At 40.3% G+C, this 20,974-nt stretch overlaps 1 protein-coding gene across 1 annotated transcript in view; it reads left to right on the top strand.

Annotated features, from left to right (window-relative positions):
* Positions 1 to 18,492, top strand: part of NWD2 (NACHT and WD repeat domain containing 2) — a gene marked incomplete at its 3' end in the record, with an annotated part of 150,254 nt that extends 131,762 nt beyond the window's left edge. The window contains exons 4-7 of the mRNA XM_081304419.1: positions 1,242 to 1,445; positions 4,998 to 5,142; positions 10,438 to 11,027; positions 14,560 to 18,492. Coding sequence (XP_081160545.1) covers positions 1,242 to 1,445; positions 4,998 to 5,142; positions 10,438 to 11,027; positions 14,560 to 18,492 — 4,872 coding nt within the window. The remainder of the gene's footprint in view (positions 1 to 1,241; positions 1,446 to 4,997; positions 5,143 to 10,437; positions 11,028 to 14,559) is intronic.
* Between the last annotated feature and the right edge of the window lie 2,482 nt (positions 18,493 to 20,974).

A 20,974-nucleotide genomic window follows, 5' to 3' on the forward strand; every position in this document is an offset into this window, starting at 1 on the left:
ATAGTTCTACAGCATAATTTAGTACATCCTTTTGAATGAATTGATCCTAATTTGTTTAAATGTTTCCCTTTTCTGTTCATTGAGGTTGTCATATCAACCTGTTCAAACAAACAAGTTCATCATAAATATCCTGTTAAATTTTTATGTACATTCTTAATGATTTTCTAAAGACAGATTCCCAGAAGAAAAACTTCCAGGTCAGAAGTCATATGGATTTGTAAGGCTTTTAAAACATAAGGCCAAATCCCAGAGAACAAAAAGCCAAATGTTTTCTCTGATATGTGGATGCTAATTCACTATGGGGGAGCAGGGGAAGATCTAGAGGTATTTTGGACTAGACAGAGAAGAGTGAAGGGAGGGGAGGGGGAAGGAGGTATGAATGACAGAAGAATGAATCGGACATTATTACCCTATGTGCATATATGATTACATGACCTGTGTAACTACATCATGTACAACCAAATGAATGAGAAGTTATATTCCATTTATGTATGATATGTCAATGTTCATTCTATTGTCATGTATAACTAATTAGAACAAATGAGAAAAATATTTAAAAAGACATAAGGTCAGAGCACACTACAGAGAAACATTAGATCATTTTACATACCCAATGGCAATATATTGTTATTTTCTCACACCTTCATGTAGAACTGAGTGATATTTTTGTTTGTTTGTTTATTTTGGGGTTGCCAATTATATAGGGAGAAAATGCTATTTTGTTGATATTTTGAATGTTTTTCAGCTGCCAATGGAGCATCCAAGGATACTGTATTTATGTCCTGCATAGCTGTGTGAATCTGGAGCCTAGAATCAGACTATCAACTCTTGACAGAGCAATTCTTTTGTTTGAGGCTTTGTATGTTTGACATTTCATAAGGTTTAGCATGTTGTTTTTATTTGCCACCAATAAATATAAAAAAAAATCTCTAAGCTCTTGTTGAACTATATGAACTTCAAGAAACTAAATTTATGCTATGGAAATCATGTATTTTGTATTTGTCTGCTGTGATATACAAGCTTATTTCTTGGTATGTTGTATAATCTGTTACTATAATTGTATTAAAATTAATCTAATTTTACTTCTGACATCAAATGTCTGCTGTGGTGAAAAGAGAAAACTAATGAAGCAATGTGCCTTGCTTTCTACCTTCCTATTTACTGAGTGACCACAGCCTTGACTACTAAAATGACTACTTTCTTGGTGATACACTAAACTGAACTTTCTTGTTGATACACAGGGACTATTAGGTGAAAAGTATGGGAACATCCGAATCCCCGGAGAAGTGGAAGCCTCAGAATTTGAAATGATTTTGGATGCTGCCATAGAGGCAAAGATGGAGACTAAGCTACTGGAAGAGTGGTACTGTCGAGATGAGAACTCCGTGCCAGCAGCTTATTACCTCAGACCCAAATCAGAAATGCTGAGAAGCAATAAGAATGCAGTAAGTCGCCCTTCTCTCCATTACCAAAAACTGTTCATGTCACACCGGGGTGGCTTTCTCGGCTGAAAACCACAACAGGTGGGAAGTCGCTCTGCCCTGGACCATAAATTTAACAGCTGAATCCACAGTAACCATCAGGGAAATGCAGGTCAAAACATCAAGAAGCTGTCGCCTTGCACCTGTTAGAATGGTGATTATCTACAAGAGATAAGTATTTGTGAGGATGTGGAAAAAAGGAAGCCTTGTACACTGTTGGGAGGATTATAAATTGAAATAGCCACTATGGAAAACACTAGAACAGTTCATGCTCTTATGATCCAGCCATTCCACTTCTGGGTACATATACCCAAATAAATGAAACCATTATCTTGAAGAGACATCTGCAGCATTACTCACACTGGCCAAGATATAGAAACAACCTAAGTGTCCATAAGTAGGTGAATGGATGTGTTAGCTTTCTGTTGCTGTGACAAAAATACCCAGTAAAATCAACTTAAAGGAGAAAAAATCCATTTCAGCTCACAGTTTAAAGGATTTCATTCCATGGTAACTTAGCTGCATTGCTTTGGGGCGGTGGTAAGGCAGAACATCATGGTGGGGAGCATGTGGTGGGAAAAAAGCTGCTCAGCTGTAGGTGGCTGGGAAGCAAAAAGAGAGAAAGGACCATGATTCCAGTACCCCTCCAGAGGCATACCCCAATGACCTCACTTCCTTCCATAGGCTCCACCTCCTAAGAATGCTATCACCTCTAGGTAGGCTGGTGACCAAGCCTTTAACACACAGTTAGCCTTTGGGGAGACATTCAAGGTCTATACCATAACAATGGGTACATCAGTGATACACACACACACAGGAATTCTATTCAACCTTTAAAAAAAAAAAAAGGAAAAAATCCTGCTATTCACAACACAGATAAACATGGAGGACATTTTGCTAAGCAAAATGAGCCAGGCACAAAAGACCAACACTGTATAACCTCATTTATATATGGAATCTAAAGAAATGCAACTCAGGATAACAGAATAAAAAGGGACTAGAGTATGGGAAAATGGGAAGAGTTGGTCAAAGTGTACAGACTTTCAGTTAGAAGATGACTGATTTCTAGAAACCTCTTGTTCAGCACAGTGTAGTTAATAATAATGTATTCTCTGCTTGAAGTTTGCCGGAAGTAGATCTCAAGAGTTCTCATGATGAAAGAACTGGTAACCATAGGAGATGGTGGATATGATAGCTCTAGAGTGGTAATCATTTCACCAGGTATACCTACATCACACTACTACATTGAAACCCCTTAAAATATAATCTTGGAAAAAAAAAAACTAAATCCAAATCTAAGAAAGTTTCAAATTTTGTCTCACCTTTGCTTTTAGCATCTCCTTCCTTCTGGGGCTATTTCCTTTTTCCAAAAGTATATCTTTTAAAATTTTCATTAATGCATTTGGAATTCCTTTAGCAATAAACTCTCTCGTTTGTTTATCTGAAAGCACTCTTATTTGACTCAACTTAAGACCTGTGTCTATTTATTTATTTTTCTCTATTTGCCATGCTTTTAGCTGTGAATTCATATGTCCTATCAGCTCTCAAACATTTTTAACCATCATCTCATGAAACAATGTCTCTCCTCCATTCCTTCTCTTCTTTACTTTAATTAGTTGTACTCTAGATCATCTCAATTCATCCTTCCGGGCTCTTAATTCCCTTTCACATTATCAGTTTTTTTCTCTCTTGCTTTCCAGATTAGTTCTGATTTTTTTTCCACTTCAGCAACTCTTTCTTCAGCTGTGTCCACTTTGTGCACACATTGAGTTTTCAAGTTCAACAGTTATGTTATTTTGTAAGAGGTGGGGGGGGGCTTTATTTTTGTTTTGTTTTGTGGAAGGGGGTGGGTCCTTTGAAAATCTGCCATTATTTATGGTCTCATTTTTTAACTTTTAATTTGATTATTTTCTTTAACAATTTGAACAATCAATTTATATTCTCATATCATATACAGAAACATGGGATAAGGTTGATAAGTGCCTGAGTATTATGGATACATTATTTTTGTCTCCTTTCCAACTTGATTGAAGCTGAATGAAGGAGATAAAGGGGAAGAATGGGCCTATCCACTGCATAGGATGTTTATAGATACTGAAAAGACGCCATAGAGAGCCATCCTTCTTCTGAAGACAGCAGCCTTGATACAGTCAGCACCCAAGCAGCTCCAAGAGGAGGAGAACCAGGGTTCAGCTGCTGGTCTTCATTTCAGGACCTTGTATATTTGTCCTTGAGAATTTAACACAAAACATTTCCTCTGTGCAATGTGTAATCATATCAGAATGCTTGATCTTTCTTTTCCCCCAAAACATGCATTCTTCAAAGTGATCTATAAGAATATTGCCTCTCTGGATAGGACTATTAGGGTGAAGAAAATCATTCAGAATGCACTAGGAATAAATGTAGATAGCAAAGAATGTGAAACCTCAAGAAGCTGTTTACATGGTGGTTTGGGCCATTTGCTCATTGTTACTACTTAATTAGCTTCATTCCATCTTCAGTTATTTCTGCAATACTCTAGGAGAATGTAAATTAGTCCCAAAACCCGATGTGTTATTTCTGTAATAAATGGAGGTATGAATAAGATTATCCTCAAAACTATATAAACATTTCCTGATTTTATTTCCTAGCAGATCATCCAAACCAATGAGATGGAAACAGTAAAAGGCAATTAAATAATAACCTCCCCTTTAACTGTCTCCCTTTTGGAGGACATTAAAATGATGATTTTGTTATGATATTTATATCAAAACTCAAGAGGGAAAACATGATAAAATAAGAAAACCTAGGAGACCATTTTCTTTTTATACATCCATTAAAAAATTACCTGAGTCTGGATACTGTGTAAAGAAAGGAAGTTTGTTTAGCTCAGTTTAGGAGACTGACAGTCCAAGTTTGAGCAACCCCCTAATCCCATGTTTCCAGCCTCTGGTGAGGGATCTCTTGGTTACATCACCTTGGTGGGGACTCACACCAGAAGAGAGCACACAGTGAGACAGGAAGACCCAGAGGCCAGGCTTGCTCTTTTTACAACAACCTGCTTTTTCCTGGAAGCTAACTGGGGCCCCAAGAGAACTGCATTAATCCCTTCCAAGGATAGCAACCCCTCTCCCCACCCCTCCACCCCCCACTCACACCCCCCCCCCCTCGCAGTGAAATAACCACTTTCTACTAGTCTCCGCCTCTTAAAGATTTCTCCCCCTTACAACGCTGGGGACCAAGCTCCTAGCACTTGAAACTTTACACACAAAAATCACATCTAAGTAACAGCAAAGTCCAACCAAAAAACTGTCTGAGCTACACCTTTATGTAATTTGGAAAAGTTCACATGAAACACGGAGATAATTTCTAACATTCAGGGCCACAGAGAAAGGATGAAATAAGACACTGTCTATAGAAGGCCTACCGTAGTATCAACACATCATCAACCTCCATCTAATAGGAACTCTCTTGTGCTTAAACACTCCTTTTTCTTTGATAATTTTAAAACTGGCTTCTTACTTCTAACTTTCATAGATGCAGCCTCCTGCTAATGCTGAAAATGAGAAGCCGTGGCAAGAGATATCCGATGAGATCAAGACGATATTTAAAGCTGCTGTCAAACTGTTACATGAAAAGGGTAAAATGAAACACAGTCAAGCTAAGAGGTACCTGTTCTCAGGTAATTTTCACACATTCCCAGTAAACTAAGGCTTAGATAAATAAGAGGTGTGGTTGCTGCTTCCCTTTATGGTTCTGTAAATTTCATCTCATTTACTGCCTAGCAAATTGAATTATTCTAAACATTTCCATGTCCTGGAGAGGCAAGTGTTCTTTTGGTTTAACTCACAGAAAAGCCTTTAGTTAATTTGAGGGCTTCTACAAGAAAATGTGATTTTTAAAGAGGTCAGAGGTGGCTGGAGATAAAAGGCCAAATTCTGCCATGGCTTCTCAGTTGAGCTGTTCATTCATTCACTCATCCAGCTGCCCAGCAAATTTTTATGGGCCTATTGGCCTACTTTGTGCCAAGCAATGGGGAGAAAACAGTGAATAGGAAGGCAAGGTCTTCATTCTCCTCAAACTTATTTTTCAGCAAGGAAAATAGAAGATAGTTCAATAATCAAATAAATGAACAAGATCATTTCAGAAATGATAAGTCATGTCGATAAAATAAAGCACAGGAATAGGATAAAATTGTGGCTGCTGGATAATGATGGGGTCTGCATGTGGATAGGGTGAGCAATATAGAGATGATCTTTGAGCTGAATGAAGAAGGACTCAGCCAGCAGTGCCATGTCTACTAAGGCAGAGAATGCCAGGCAGAGGCACCTAGAAATTCAAGATCACTGAGACGGGAATGTGCTTCAGAAATTCCAGGGAGAAGATCAAGGTCATCAGGTTCAGAGAGGGAGACATGAAGTCTGAAAGTCATCTCAGGTCCTCAGAACTTTGAGTTTTATTCTGGGTGAAATGGGAAGCCAGGGGAGAGTGTGAAACAAGTTCTAATTTCATATTAAAATAAAAATCTCCCCAGCCAATGAGTAAAGACCCCACCTGTCATCTCTTCTCAGCCAAGGAAAGGAAGCTTCATTATTAAAAGCTGCACAGGAGAACACAAATCTGAAGGAATATGTCAGTCATTGTTTCCAGAGAACAAACACTCCTGGGTACAAGTAATCAGATATATATATAGTATAGCATTTATTTTGAAAGCTGATAGTAAGGAATTATTGAGAGAAAAGCAATAATAGATGCATTTTCAAAGGGGCTTTTTACATGGTGTAGCAAAATATTTGTAAAAATCTAAAAGTCTCTCGACCCATGCTCACCAGATATGTGTACTTCACATCATTTTGAAATTTATGAATTATTTTGACAAATTCCAGAAAAAAAATGCTAACAAAAAAATTGGCCTGGTTTAAAAAAAAAATACTAAAATTGCCAGGAATAAGTACTATCTTTAGAATATACAGGTTAACATTTATCCTTGTTCCTTTGGGACTTTTTGATCCATTTTTTTAATCTCTGGCTCTTCACCTTTATCAAGGACAAAATGGCCCTGTTCTTGAAAATGTGCTGTATCAGAAAAGATGCCCAGCAAAACTTTTATTTGTTTATATAAAAGACACCAGTGTGAGGGAGGCATACTCTAATTTACAATCATATGGTTCACATGTTTATAATTGGCAAAAACCTTCTCCTCGTTTTCTCCATTCTGAAGAACTCTGTCCACATGGATAAGTTGTTTCATATGAACTACTGCAAGGGGACTATTTTCTGCTTGCAGGTACATTTGCTAAAGGTAGACACAGTCATGATAATTTTCTTTCTTTTACATTTTAAACTCATTTTGAGGTCATGTCAAACTTCAATCATAATCAAAATTACTGGAGAATTTCCAGCTCTTTCAAATGGATCTAGTACATTTCCTTTAATATTTTCATAAATCTTAAAAATAAGAATACAGAATAAACCTATAAAGGAATATTATTTATGTTTGATGATGATGATTTTTCACATTTCTGATTTCACCGATTTAGATAAGAAAAGATGAAAAGTAAATTAGACCCCAAAGTTTTGCCCTTTTGTAAATGTCTAAACTGAGTGGCTTTGGAAATAGTCAAGAGAATAATGTCTCATGAATGACAGTTGCCAGGGCTGGGAATCTGTTCCCAATGTAACCTTCATTGGGTAGGGTGACTTATTATAATTATAGTATACTAAGGACAGTGCAAAGACAGAAAACAAATATAGTATTCTACTAAGGAGAGGGAAAGTTTTAAAATATTTGTACAGAAATGTATTGCATTACTTGGCTTTCTTTTTACTGTAACAAATACCCAAGATAATCAACTTAATAAAATAAAAGGTTTATTTTAGCTTACAGTTCAGGAGCTTGCAATCCATGATCAACTGCCCCACCACCACCACCTCCACTGCTTTTGAGCCTGTGGTGAGGCAGCACATCATGGTGGCAGTGTGTGGCAAAACCATTCATTTCACGGCAGGTAATGAAAAGAGAATGAGGAAGAGACCAAGTCCCACAACCCACAATCCTAGGTCATGTCCCCAAAGACCTAAGATCTCCCACTAGGCCTCAGCTGTTAAAGGTTTCACCATCTCCCAATAGCACTATTCTGAGGAACAAGGATTTAACACATGAGCATTTGGGAGATGTTCCAGTTCCATACTATGCAGGAATTATGAATAAAATTCTCCCTAAATCAGAATGATGCACTTTGCCTCCAAAAATAACTCTATACAGAGTTGATTGTGCATCGTGTCACTCATTTATATTCACATTCATTTACTAAGTCCTTTCCATTCCAAGCGCTCTATGTGCAGCCTCTTTTTTACCCCAAGCCAAGCTTGGATGAGCCCTTCCATCTTGGTTGATTTGCATCTCTTTTTATGCTCCAGATCTCCTGATTGACACACTCTTTTCATAGATGTGATAATATTAGTTGAATTACAGCTAAATTTTTTTCTGGGAGTCAGGGTGGCAGCACACTCTGGTTACTAAGTTACTAAGCATCATATATAGATGCCACAGTTGGACCACTTCCTTTCTCTTCCTATCTCAGAATGCAGCAACCTGCTAATCCAGTCTGCTCTCCAACACTGTGTGCAGATGGCTGGAAAAGAGCTGGGCTGAATGCTGCTTTCTATAGTAGCCCGTGATGTTTTACCTTGTTTTCCTTATTACAAGTTCTTACTCTTTCATAAAAAGAAGAGTAGACTTATGTTATGTAATCTCCTTTCACTTCCTTAAGTAGCTTGCTAATTAAAATGCTTTGTAAAATATACTGATGCTCATGGCACAGCTTACTGAACACAGATGGGTATATCTTTTCACTGGAATCATAAATTGTGACTGATTGCTATAGTTATGGAAAGAACATTATCACAGGGGTTTCACTAAAAGTCATCATTTTTTAAAAAATGCACATTCCTTAACAGTTACTGTATAGAACATATATGTGTATGTGTTCTGGGTTTTGCTTAACACTGAAGCTGTGGCCAGCGCACTGAAAGTTTTTTTTTAATTTCTGGACAGATCGATGCAGCATATTCAGAGCCCTCCCCACACCACACTTCCATCAGATCCCCCAGTAGTATAGTCTCCTCCATAGAGAAGCTTTCTCTGACCTCTCCAAGTAGGTGAGAACCCTTACTGTTTGCAATCATTGCTCAAAGTTCTTCCCTGTCACAGGAAAAACTAAAAATGATCATAATACATTTATTTGTGGGTATCTAGGTTTAGTATCTGCTGTCCTCCACTGAACTGTAACTCCATTCAGGCTCTTGTAGCAGAATGCCATAAACTGTGCAACTTATAAACAACAGAATTTTATTCTTACAGTTTGGAGGCTGGAAGTCCATGATAGTTGGTGCATGGTGAGGCCCCACTTTGTGGTTCATAGATGACACCTTCTCACTGCTTCCTTATGGGGCAGAAAGGATAAGGGAGCTTTCTGAGGCCTCCTTTAAAAGGAAATTAATCCCATTCATGAAGAATCCACATCTATCATATTACCACTTACCAAAGGCCCCACCTTCAAATAGCATCTGAGATTTAGACTACAATATATAAATTTTAAGGAGACACAAACATTTAGTCTATGATAATCTATGTAGTCTTTTAGTATTGTCTATTTTATCTCAGCACTTTATGCTAAGGAAATATCAGCATACTGGCATAGCATAGGGACTCAATAAAGCCCAACTGGATGAAGGGGAAAAGGAAAGGAGTAGGAAGGAAGGAAGGATTTCAGGCATCCAGTTTTTAAATAATGTAAGCTTTTCATTGCTGTGACAAAATACCTGAGAAAATCAATTTAGAGGAAGAAAGATTTATTTTGGCTCATGGTCTCAGATCACTAGGCTCCATTGACCCTGGGCCTGTGGTGAGGAAGAACATCATGGCAGTAAGGGTGTGGTGGAGAAAAACTGCTCACCTCCTGGAACCAGGAAGCAGAGAGAGAAAAAGGAGCAGGTGACAAGATATGGTCCCCAAGGACACACCTGAACAACCCATACTCTTTAACTGGGTCCTCCCACCACATCTCTGTAATTACATCAGATTATGAATCCATCAATGGATTAATCCACTGATAAAGTCAGAACCCTCATGATTCAATTACTTGCCCAAATCCCCAACTCTGAACATTGCTGCATTGGAGACCAAGCCTTCAACACATGAGCCCTTGAGGAACATTCCAAATCTAAGCTATAACATACTGCTTCCTTTCAAATTCACTTCCACTGGTTTTTCTTTTCTTAAAATATTCTTCCCTGAGCAATGATGTTTTTATTTCAGTTTTAAATGTCTTTATGAAGGCTTAAATGATTTATAACATGTACTTACTTATGTGTAACCATGTGTCTTGTAAACCATATACTGTTTAATTTAGATGAAATAAAGTTCTATACTAAGTGGGTGCCTTTTCTGATGGTATAATAGAATTTAACAGTGACATGGGTAATTCCAATTAATCCGTCTTCAGACATGATTAGATTTTGTTTTAATGTGCCTCTGTATTTACCTTTGAACGTATCTCTCTGAAGTACAGTAAACCTCAAAAAAGAAAAAAAATGGATGGTAAAGCTACAATGTAAAGGACACACCAACTAGGAACAAGTCAACCCACTGTGTCTCTCGGCCTCCGCCTCCTTGTTAGCTGGACCACACTGGTCCCTGGTGTTTCTCCAGTCTTAGAACAGCTAATATCTGAGAGGGCAACTAAGCAGTATCAACAATAAACTTGGTGAACTTGCTTTCTTGTGCTGATGTTCAACCTCTTCCTCACATTGTGGAGGAAACTAAATAATTTTATTAGAAATCTCCTGGGTTCCAAAATACTCCACTATAAACTATACTAGCCCTCGCTCCCACCAGCAACTAATCTTCATATGGGGAATGTGGGCACACTTCTCTCACCCTAGACAATAAATTCCTTCTCTTATTTTCTTCCAGCTATCGAGGATGAGTTTGACTTTGCTCTCGGCAAGCAAACTCCAGCATTCCTAAAGAAGTGTGTTTGCTACATTAGAAAAATTGCTAACATTGAGCGCTTTGTGAAAATCCCAGAGATGGGAAAATACATGGATATAACTGGAGCAGAACCAAGGATTATTCGTGACCCAGAAGCCCAAGAGAAGCTGATAAAACTCAGGGATGAATTTATTCCTACTATTGTTGCATCATCTAATCTGAGAGTATACACATCTGTTACCCATTGTGACATGAAACTGGGCTATTCCCAAGAAATAGAAAATCATTACATAGAAGGACTTGGTAAACAGTTTTATGAGGACATGATTGATATAATTCAGGCCACAGTACAGCAGAATTTTGACACTGAAACTGATACACTCTATGATGAAATCCTTCAGCATTCGTCATTGTGTAAAACATATGCCTCCTTCTATGAGTACAAGTGTGAATCTCTAAACATTGTGCATAAATACATTCTTCCAAGCAAAACTGGGCACATCAACCCTCTTATTATATATGGCGGACCATGCACTGGGAAAACCCTCCTGTTAGCTGAAGTAGCAAAGAAGGTAAAAGTCTGCTCTTTCCCATCTGTATTTATAAAAAAAAAAAATTCTTTGGGGAAAAAATCTAATTGATCAAATTCATTTCCATATACTGTGCTTACTATCTGAATTATAATTATTTTTTTTGGAATGGATACCTAAGTATTCATTTCTTGTCTTTTTTTTTCTTGCTGGTGTAACAAGAGAGAGCAAGACTCATGGGGTATAACCATAAAGCTACTTAATTTTTTTTCAATCATTAATTGAACACATGTTATGGAGCTAGATCCTCCATCTGAATGAATTCCAGGGCTGATTCCAGAAGTTCCTCTCACCTCACCCCTCCAAGACTAGTTTTCTAGTTGCTTCAGTTCACTAAATCAGTCTCAGCTTAGTGAATTAGTATGTCCAGTCCAAGCAGATAATTAAGATTTTAGTCTACATTTCTCTCCTCTGCTGAGGCCTACCATAAACAAGACACCTACAGTAAGAATGGGGACATGTTTTCTTAGTCTACATAACACTTCTTTCCTCCTTTACTAACCCCAACCACCTTCATGACCTCCATGGGTTGTAGTATAGTGGGTATAATAAGAAAGGTAAGGTGACTACAAAGGTCTTACATGACCAGTACAGTTAGGAACTGGGCTTTGAACTCACTGTCCTTGACACGTGTTTAAAGCTCCCTCCCATCTCTTCAGAAGTCAATTCATGTTTTTTTAGAGGTTCTTCCTTTTCCTGAAATTCCCACCCTGTCCCCACAGAGCGTCTCTCACCTACAGGGCAATGCATCTTCTCTCTAGCTCTCTCCTTCCCAGCTCCTAGACTGCTAGCAACACACTTCCACCATCTTTCTGCTAAGATTTTCTCCATAGCCCTGCAAACTCCTTCAGCAGGACCTGGGAAAACAAAGCAAACAAGCAGAAACCCTCCCCATCTGTCTCTTGCTGGTGGCTCACATTAGGTACGTGGGAAACCCTGAGAATCTCTAGACCTACAGGTCAAGTGCAGTGAAGCAGCTCCAGGTGCCTCATCCCCATCCATGGGAGCAGCGAGCCAGCCTGTCACTCCACCTTCATGTTTTTCAGGTGTCATCAGATACCAGTTGTCTGTGTCCCTCGAGCTTTAGGGATTCATTGAAGCCCTTTCCCCTGGGCTAGAAGTGAAGAGTGAGAATTCCTCTGACCTCCCCTTTGAGGAGGGGGTGGGGAGAGGCATGACCCACACACCCTCACATCCAACTTCCTTTTCAGCCCTTCCAGTGTTTTTTCAGGCTGGAGGTGGAGAGTCCACTGATGGTAGCAAAACTGGTCTTTACAACTTCCCTTCCCAGTCCTGCTGGGGTCTGGAACCTTTGGAATGTGATGGCTGTTGTCTTGCCTCCTCAGCCTAAACTGGGCCAAACTAGCTCCACATTTAACCTGTTCAACATGGTATCCAAGTATCATGGTTTCCATCATTCTGGTGTTAATTGAGAATCTCCTCATTGTCTTCTGTGGTGACTCTCAAGAATAGAGCTTTCTTTCACTTCATGAATATTCTCATAATCAGTCACATGCTACACAATCTTGAATTGGTCATCCTGAGGACAAGAGCAGGGTCAGCTGCATTGCACCCTAGGTGGGAATTAGGTTCCAGTAAGCTCACAGGTGAAACTCAGGGGCATAATACTCACCCTTGAAAAGTCCTTAGGAAGGCTAACGTACCATTTCTTGGCATGGCAAGCCTAGATGGCTTTTATTCATGTGTTTTAAATATGGCCCTATCTAATATATATGTATTTATATATATACACACACACACATCATATACATGCATGCACACACATACAAACATACACGCATGCACACACGTGGCCCTATCATTCATTGAGCACAGATGAGGTAATGGACTGATATTTAGGGAAATGTTACATCAAAATAAATTGTGTGTATACCTGTGTGTGCCTTTGAACCCAGGTTTGTATGTTTATAGTCAAGAATTATTATTTAGGATTATTCCAAGTGAGCAAAATGAGGACAGCATGAGAACCGAAATTCGTGTGTGCCACTTCATGTTCACTCTAGGGCTCCTCTTGTGGAGGAGGAAAAGGGAGAGGTGGTAGAAGGAACAAATATTGTGAATTGGACTAAATGGAATGTGGTGTGATGTGTCCCCACAGGCTCTAGCACAAGCAGGCAACATGGGTATGCTGCTATGACTATACAGATGAGCCAACCTCACAGGACAGTGTGCTAATAGTGCAAAGATGAAAAATGACTTTCCACACTCTGTCTTCTGGATATTTTATCAGTTGCCCACAACTGAATATGAGAATCCAGGCTTCTGTTTCCCCAAGAGACCTTATCCTTCCCTGCATTCCACTTGACACTCTCCTAGGGAATGACTAGCCTGCCATCAACAACAGCTTGCCTCTCCCGTGACCTCGTGTCCTTCCAAAATGTATACCCAAAGGCCTCATGACCCACCTCATCCTGCCACCCCCTAGCTGCCTACAGTTACTACCCAGTCAATGCCTATCAGGGGATTAATTCCTTGATGAGGTTAACCTAATACTTTCCTGCATTGTCTCACACAAGAGCTTTTGAGGGACACCTCATATGTAAACCATAACAACCACCAATGAACAGTTGTAGGATGGTAAGATTGAACTCCTTGGAGCCAGCTTCAAGGAAGTACACTCCTTGTAGTATTTTTACACTTTGATCATGTCCTTTCCCATGTTTGACTTTCCGGAGAGAAAAATACTAAACATATGTTTAGTATGATTTTAACTCCCACTTTGTCTTATGGTGACCTTTCAACTCAGAGCAAGTCATTTATCCAGCCTGGGCTTCAGTTCCCTCTTCTATTAAAAGACACTGTATCCCACTTACCCTTCAGAGAGAGAATTTGAAGACAGATGACTGCAGGCGTGTGCACACAACTGTCTGTTACAAAGTGCATCTAACAAAACTCTTTTAACCAACATTATACAGATATTGTGTGACCAAAAAAATATAACAATGACCCTTTAGCACCATAGAAATGTCTCTGAATTATAAAGTATTTTATTCAGTATAATCTTAGCACATAATAGTTTTATTACATTCTAATTAATTTGGTCATGCACAGATGGCATGATATGCTTTCAATTAATGAAAATATTTAATACAATATGGAAATCCTTAATTTGGTCATTAAATAAACACTAAGTGCCTACTAGATGTCAAGAAATGTGCTGGGAAATGGGGATGTAGTGATGAAAACCTGACCACATGAGATATTCAGATTTACAGATTTATGAAATGCTTTGTAATTTTCAGGCTCAATGTTGCCTTGGAATTAAATAATACCATTTAGCACTCTTTTACTATCTGAGGTCTCCCTGTAGAATTTGATGCATGAGCTCCATGATAGTGCATTGGCCTTCCCATAAAGTCCTTCCATTTTGTGGTTCTAGGCTATTTTTTTGCAGGGTAGATGTTCCCAGAAGTCTCAGCTCCAGCAAGAGGAAATGTGAGCTATGACCATGTAGATACCTAATACCATCCTGAACTCGACTTCTGTATTTTAGGCTTATGGCTGGCTACATGAAGACACAGGACCAGAATCTGACCCAGTAGTCGTGGTGAGATTTCTAGGAATGACAGACATGAGTACCGATCTCAGGACCCTCCTTCTGAGTGTTTGTGAACAACTGGCGGTTAACTATCGGTGTCTGGTTCAAAGCTACCCTAAGAAGATCCATGACCTCCGGGACTTATTTATAAATCTTCTGAATGAGTCTTCATTGCAGAGACCTCTAGTAATAATATTTGACTCCCTGGAGCAGCTCTCAGAGAACGACGATGCCAGGAAGCTCTGGTGGCTCCCAGCTCACCTTCCACGCTTCGTGCGCATAGTCCTCTCCACACTGCCCAACAAACACGGGATCCTGCAGAAACTTCGGTGCCTTATCCATGACGATGACAACTACATCGAGCTGATTCCCCGGGACAGGAAGATGTGCAGCCAGGTCCTCAAACACCAGCTGCTGCGGGTCAAAAGGAAGGTCACATCCGGCCAGCAGATTTACGTAAACAATGCGTTCTCCAAGTGCACGCTGCCCATGTTTGTGAACCTGACCTTCAGGGAGGTGAGACATTGGAGATCCCACAAAGACGTGGATGAATCCTCCCTCTGTGTCACTGTTCATGAAAGCATAGAGCAGTTATTCTGGTCCTTGGAGAAGAAATGTGGCCAGAAACTGATCTCCAGGGCTCTCGGTTACATCACCATGGCCAAAATGGGTTTGAGCGAAATGGAACTGGAGGACGTGTTAGCCCTGGACAACAGCGTTATGAACGAGCTCAACGAGAACACCAGGCCCAGCAATCCCCTGAGAGTACCTTATCTGTACATCGCCAGGCTCAAGGAGGGTCTCAGTGGATATTTAATAGAAAGACACGTGAAGAACGTCACCCTCCTTGTCTGGGCTAACAGACACCTGCAACTCATAGCCCAGAAACTGTATCTGCAGGATGACAGCAGCCTTCGTGAAATGCACACCATCTTGGCTGACTATTTTCTGGGGGTCTGGTCAGGGGGCAGGAGGAAAGCTTTCTGCCTTGAAGACCCCTATTTGAATGGCTGCCTTGACTTGGATAGCAGAAGCCTGCTGGAGGAAGAAAAGCACTTCATGGAACAGGCTTCCTTTGACAGGCAGGCCCCTGATCAGCCCTGGGTTTTCCAGTGCAATCCACTGGAGCCTGACATCTTTTTCGTCAACCACCGGAAAATGTCTGAGCTGCTGTACCACCTGACGAGATGTGGGAAAACTGATGACCTGCTTTATGGCATCATCATGAACTTCAGCTGGCTTTACACTATGATCAAAATTGGCCAGTTTGACAAAGTGCTTTCAGACATTGAACTAGCTTACAACTACTCCCAAGAGAAGGAGCTGAAGTTCTTGGCCAGCACCCTCCGCAGCATCAAGACCAAGGTCATTGCATTTCCTGGCTCCCTTTCAGCAGAGCTACAGCAGAGACTGCTTCCTGTCGTAAGCTCCCTACCCAAACTTAGACACCTTCTTTTAGAATGTGACAAAGATGGGCCCAAATATTGCTCCATCGTGCCATTGCATTCATCCATGGATGTGACCTACAGCCCCGAGCGTCTTCCCTTGTCATCCAGCCACCTGCACGTCACGGAGATTCTGCCCACCTCCAACCCCAGCACCGTCCTCACAGCTCTAGAAAATGGTTCCATCAGCACATGGGATGTAGAAACTCGCCAGCTACTCAGGCAAATCACTACGGCCCAGTCTGTCATCCTGGGCATGAAGCTCACCAGTGATGAAAAATACCTTGTGGTGGCTACAACAAATAACACCTTGTTGGTTTATGACAATGTCAATTCTTGTCTCCTGTCTGAAGTGGAAATCAAAGGGACCAAGCATGGAAGTGGCTCCACCTACATCAACGGATTCACACTGTCTGTCAACCACGCCCTTGCCTGGCTCGAAGCCAGCAAGGATGTCACTGTCATTGATCTGCTCTATGGATGGCCCCTTTACCAGTTCCACTGCTGGTATGAGGTGACCTGTGTCCAGTGCTCGCTGGATGGGGTGTATGCTTTCTGTGGGCAGTACCTGAACACGACCACCATATTTCACTTAGGGAGTGGAGAAAAGCTATGTACCGTGACATCTGAATTTTCAGGTGGGTTTGTGAAGTTTCTTCTTATCTTGGAGACAGCTCAAGAGATGGTGATGGTGGACAGTGAGGGAAGTCTTTCTGTTTGGAATACTGAGGACATTTCCAACCCCCAGCTGACGGATGACTTTGACTGCAGAAGAGAAGACAGCGAGGTAGTCAGCATTGAACTTTCAGAGGACCAAAGTGCAATTCTGATCTGTAAAGCTCTTAGCATTGAGCTCTTACATACCGGCGTATGGAAGGTAGCTGAAAAGTTCAGAGCCAAGCATAACGAACGCTTCGTCTCTGCTGTGCTGTCCAAAAATGGAGACTGTATCATCGCGACCATGGAGAATACTCCAGCTGTGTTTTTTTGGAGACGAGACACGGGACAATGCATGGCAAGCTTACAGGAAATCTCAGGTACCATAGTTAAGTTGGTGAAATCTAGTCACCACAATATGCTACTGTCTTTATCAACCAGTGGTGTTCTTTCTATTTGGGATATAGATATAATCACAGCTATGTCCAACATAGATAAGACTGGGAAACCCATCCAAAGCCTGGTGTTGCCTGCTAGAGGGGAAATCATTTACTCCCTGGACGGCTCTGATTGTGTTCATAAGTGGAACTTCAGCAGTGGGTTCATTGAAGCAGTATTTAAGCATGAAGGCATAGTGGAACACTGTGTGTTAACATCCGCCGGAGACATAATGGTGACATCAGATGACAAAAGCAGCCAGTATGTCTGGCACACCAGCAGTGGGGAAAACCTCTTCCGAATCAATGGGCAGAGAATCTCTCAGCTGCTGATCACACACAATGACCAGTTTGTGGTCTCTCTCTGCGAGGAGAATGCCTCCAGGGTTTGGAGACTGGCCACAGGCCACAGGGTCTGCAACATTCTGACCACTTTGCAAAACGCCTTTATTACCTCCGCAAATACCTTCGTGGTGGGAATGACTAAAAGCAAAGTGTTGGCAGTCAGCCTTTGGACAGGAAGTATCACCAAGAAGTTTTGCTGCGAGGACGGAATCACCATTGTGAGTTTTAAACTGATCCCCGACTGTCCGGACATCATCGTGTTCATCACGTCAGCGGAGACTGTGAACATCTGGAGTCTGACAGATGAAGTGATCTGTCGCCGCGTCCAGCTTCCAAACAACTTCTTGAAAAATCTGGAGGACTTTGAAATTTCTCCCAATGGAAAGTTAGGCATTATATCTAGGGGAGATGAAAATATCAACGTGCTCGATTTACATAGTGGTAAATTACGAGTAGTCCACGCCTCCGGGGTCATCTGGAGGCAGAGGCTGTCTCGGGATGGTCGCTACCTGGTCTACATTTGCTTCCGAAATGGGGAAGAAGAGGAAGAAAATGGTGCCATATCCAGCTTAATTGTAATGAGACTGGCTGATGGCAAAAATATCGGTGCTTGTTCCCTTTACAAAATGCCAACTTTCCTTGCACTCTCTCAGAGGCACCTGAACATCATTGTGGGCTTTGATGATGGGAGCATAGGAATATACACTGTAGTGGACCGCGTCGACGCTGCACTGAAAATCAAAATTGCCACTTCCAATAGCAGGCAGATTTTCAACAATGCAACACAGACATCCAGACCAAAGTCTAACAGTTACTGTTTTAAAGTATCTGTGGATTGCTTGTGGAGAGAGTCCACTGAGGTCTTTGCAAGAGACAGCCCCATCACAGTCAGCGACTCGTCCGAGTCCAACGAAACCACACCCTCCAAGAAGCACAACTCTTGCTATGACCGGGTGTGCTCTGCCCTAGAATCCAGGGGTCACAGCTATGCCCCTGACAACTGACAAAATGTCTCTCCCACCCAGTGGAAATACACAATCCACATACAGAAGAAAAGACAAGTGTATCTCCTGTATCTCCAAGGATATACTACTCGTTACTAAGAGACAGGAAAGATGCTGGCATGTCAGCGTCTTATTAACATACTCATGAAACAGAGAAGTGAGATTGGTTTTGGGTGCCATCTTTTTGTCAAGGCATATTCAGGAATGGAGGGATGACAGCATTTCTAGAAGTGAGATTTAAATAGTTATTTTATCTGGAAGAGAGAGGATTTTGAAAAAGCTTCTAAATTAGCTGTGTGGTAAGAAGTATCATAGGTCATTCCATTGGTTCAGATGAGAGGGACTAGAGTTATATGGAAACCATTTGGACTGAAATTAGTTCTACAAAATCCAGTTGAAATCTTGAAGACAAAGAGTTGTTTGACTCCAAATGATTTTGTGATAAGTAAAACACAGCCTTAATCTCTCTTTACATTTTCCAATCCTGACAACTATGTAAACCTAGTCTGAAAATGAAAGGTTTAAAGGTGCAAAATCATGTAACAAATATGCCCAGTTGTATTCCCAGTTTCCCAAGAGACACAACATAAAATATGAGACCGTGAACTGGACTGGGATAAGAACTAACTACCACTATCATAGGGCTATTGAACATGGAGAGTCAGTCTTTAATAAAATACAGTTCCAACGATTGCATGCAAGGTTTTCTCTGTAATGGAACATATGATTTTTAAACTACTTATTTTCTGAGTTGCAATATAACACTTAATAGGAAATCACCATCTTTTCACATCTTTTTTTGAAATGCATATTTGTGGTGAGTCTAAAGAATTACAGAAAGGGCATTACAAATTCAATCAAAACACCTATTTGTTCTTATGGTCACACTAACAAGAATCTGTACTACTCAATCAGTTATATGGAAGCATAAATTATTTCCTACATCCCTGCAGTATACATCAATAGAAAGCAAGCTTTCTTAATATGCCATCTCTGAAACACTGATGACATTTGCCTTACTCTCACTCTTCTTCTTTCCTGTGTTAAACGCAGATAGATGACCAAATACTCTGGGACAAACTTAATATGCCTGTCTTTGTGCTAAAATATTCCAGAAATCTTAAGGGTGTCCAAAGGTTCTTTATTGTCCCTGTTTGTAACCACTTTCTTACTTCCACACACCGTGTGTACGCTTCTTTCTCTGTTACACTTCTGGACTGAGGAATCTTCTGAACCTTTTATAGTCTTACCATTTCAAAGCAGAAGCTGGGAAATGGCATTAAATATTTTTTAAACTCTACTGCACTGCACCTATTTAAAAAATATACATCTCAGAAGGTCAGAGTGATTGACTTCCTTTCATATGGTCCACATGGCATGTCCTTGGATAACTTTTCACAGGGGTCAGTAGAGGTGGTTCCGTTTGGTTTTCCTTGAACAGTGAACAAGGAACTGACCTATTTCCAGTGAACCTCTGCCATGAACTCACTGTGGACACCTGGCAGGATCTTAAACCTCACCAGTGTGTTGCTTTTGTGAACTGCAAAATAAAGTAATGGGTTCTGCTGAAGCCCTATTAGGGATGTTGGAGTAATAATTTCAGAAAAAAAAATAGACATCTTGATTGTTGATGCTGAAATGGAGAAAAAAAATGATCTAACCTAGAGAGAATCCAAATCCACTGTATTTCACTTTGGAAAGCAGCTTAACATGTAAGCCTTCAAAGATATGATTCAGATATAAACACCCCATTCCATGGTGAAAGATTTTTTCCTCTACATTACTCATAGATTAGCTTCCAGCCATGGAGGAGGTAGCCCAGGGAGGGCTCAGACCCACATACCAATCACCTGGAGTAGATTGTATGAGTCAATGCTTTTAGCTCTTCAGGCAATGCATACTTATTCCTGTCACTATCAGTTGAACCTCCATACCATACATTTCTAAGAAGTAAATGCCTAGATGGATTAAATGTAGTGTGTGAATGTTCTATGTAAAAGCCAATAGAGTATAACAAGTGACTTGAATGATTTTTTCCTAACTTGTTTGCAACTGATAGCTCATATTGAATGTTTTTATGTAAACTTTGTATTGTTGGGAAGAATTACCCAATCAGAGATTTATATTTTCATAAATGTTACACTTAGTTAAATTTTGTTACAGAGTTGTTACACTAGAAAATTATTTCAGTCTTCAAACAATATATAGTCTTGTGTATGTATTGTTTGTATGAATAAAAGATAAACCACTTAAATTTGTGTGCAGTTGGTTTTTCTGTCCCTCTTTTGCAAAAGTGATTGGAGACCTCAAGTAATAGTAATAGTTGTTCTTGCTTACTGAGTGCTTATAATGAGGGCACCTAGGTACTTTTCTCAGAGCTTTACAGATTCTAAGCTATGCAGTCTTCACAACAGACTTATGAGTAGATACTGTTAGTCTTTCAAATTTACAGATGTGGAAACCTAGAAACAAAGGGCTGGGG

This window comes from Spermophilus citellus (assembly GCF_964194105.1).
Source record: "Spermophilus citellus genome assembly, chromosome: 8".
Lineage (NCBI taxonomy): Eukaryota > Metazoa > Chordata > Mammalia > Rodentia > Sciuridae > Spermophilus > Spermophilus citellus.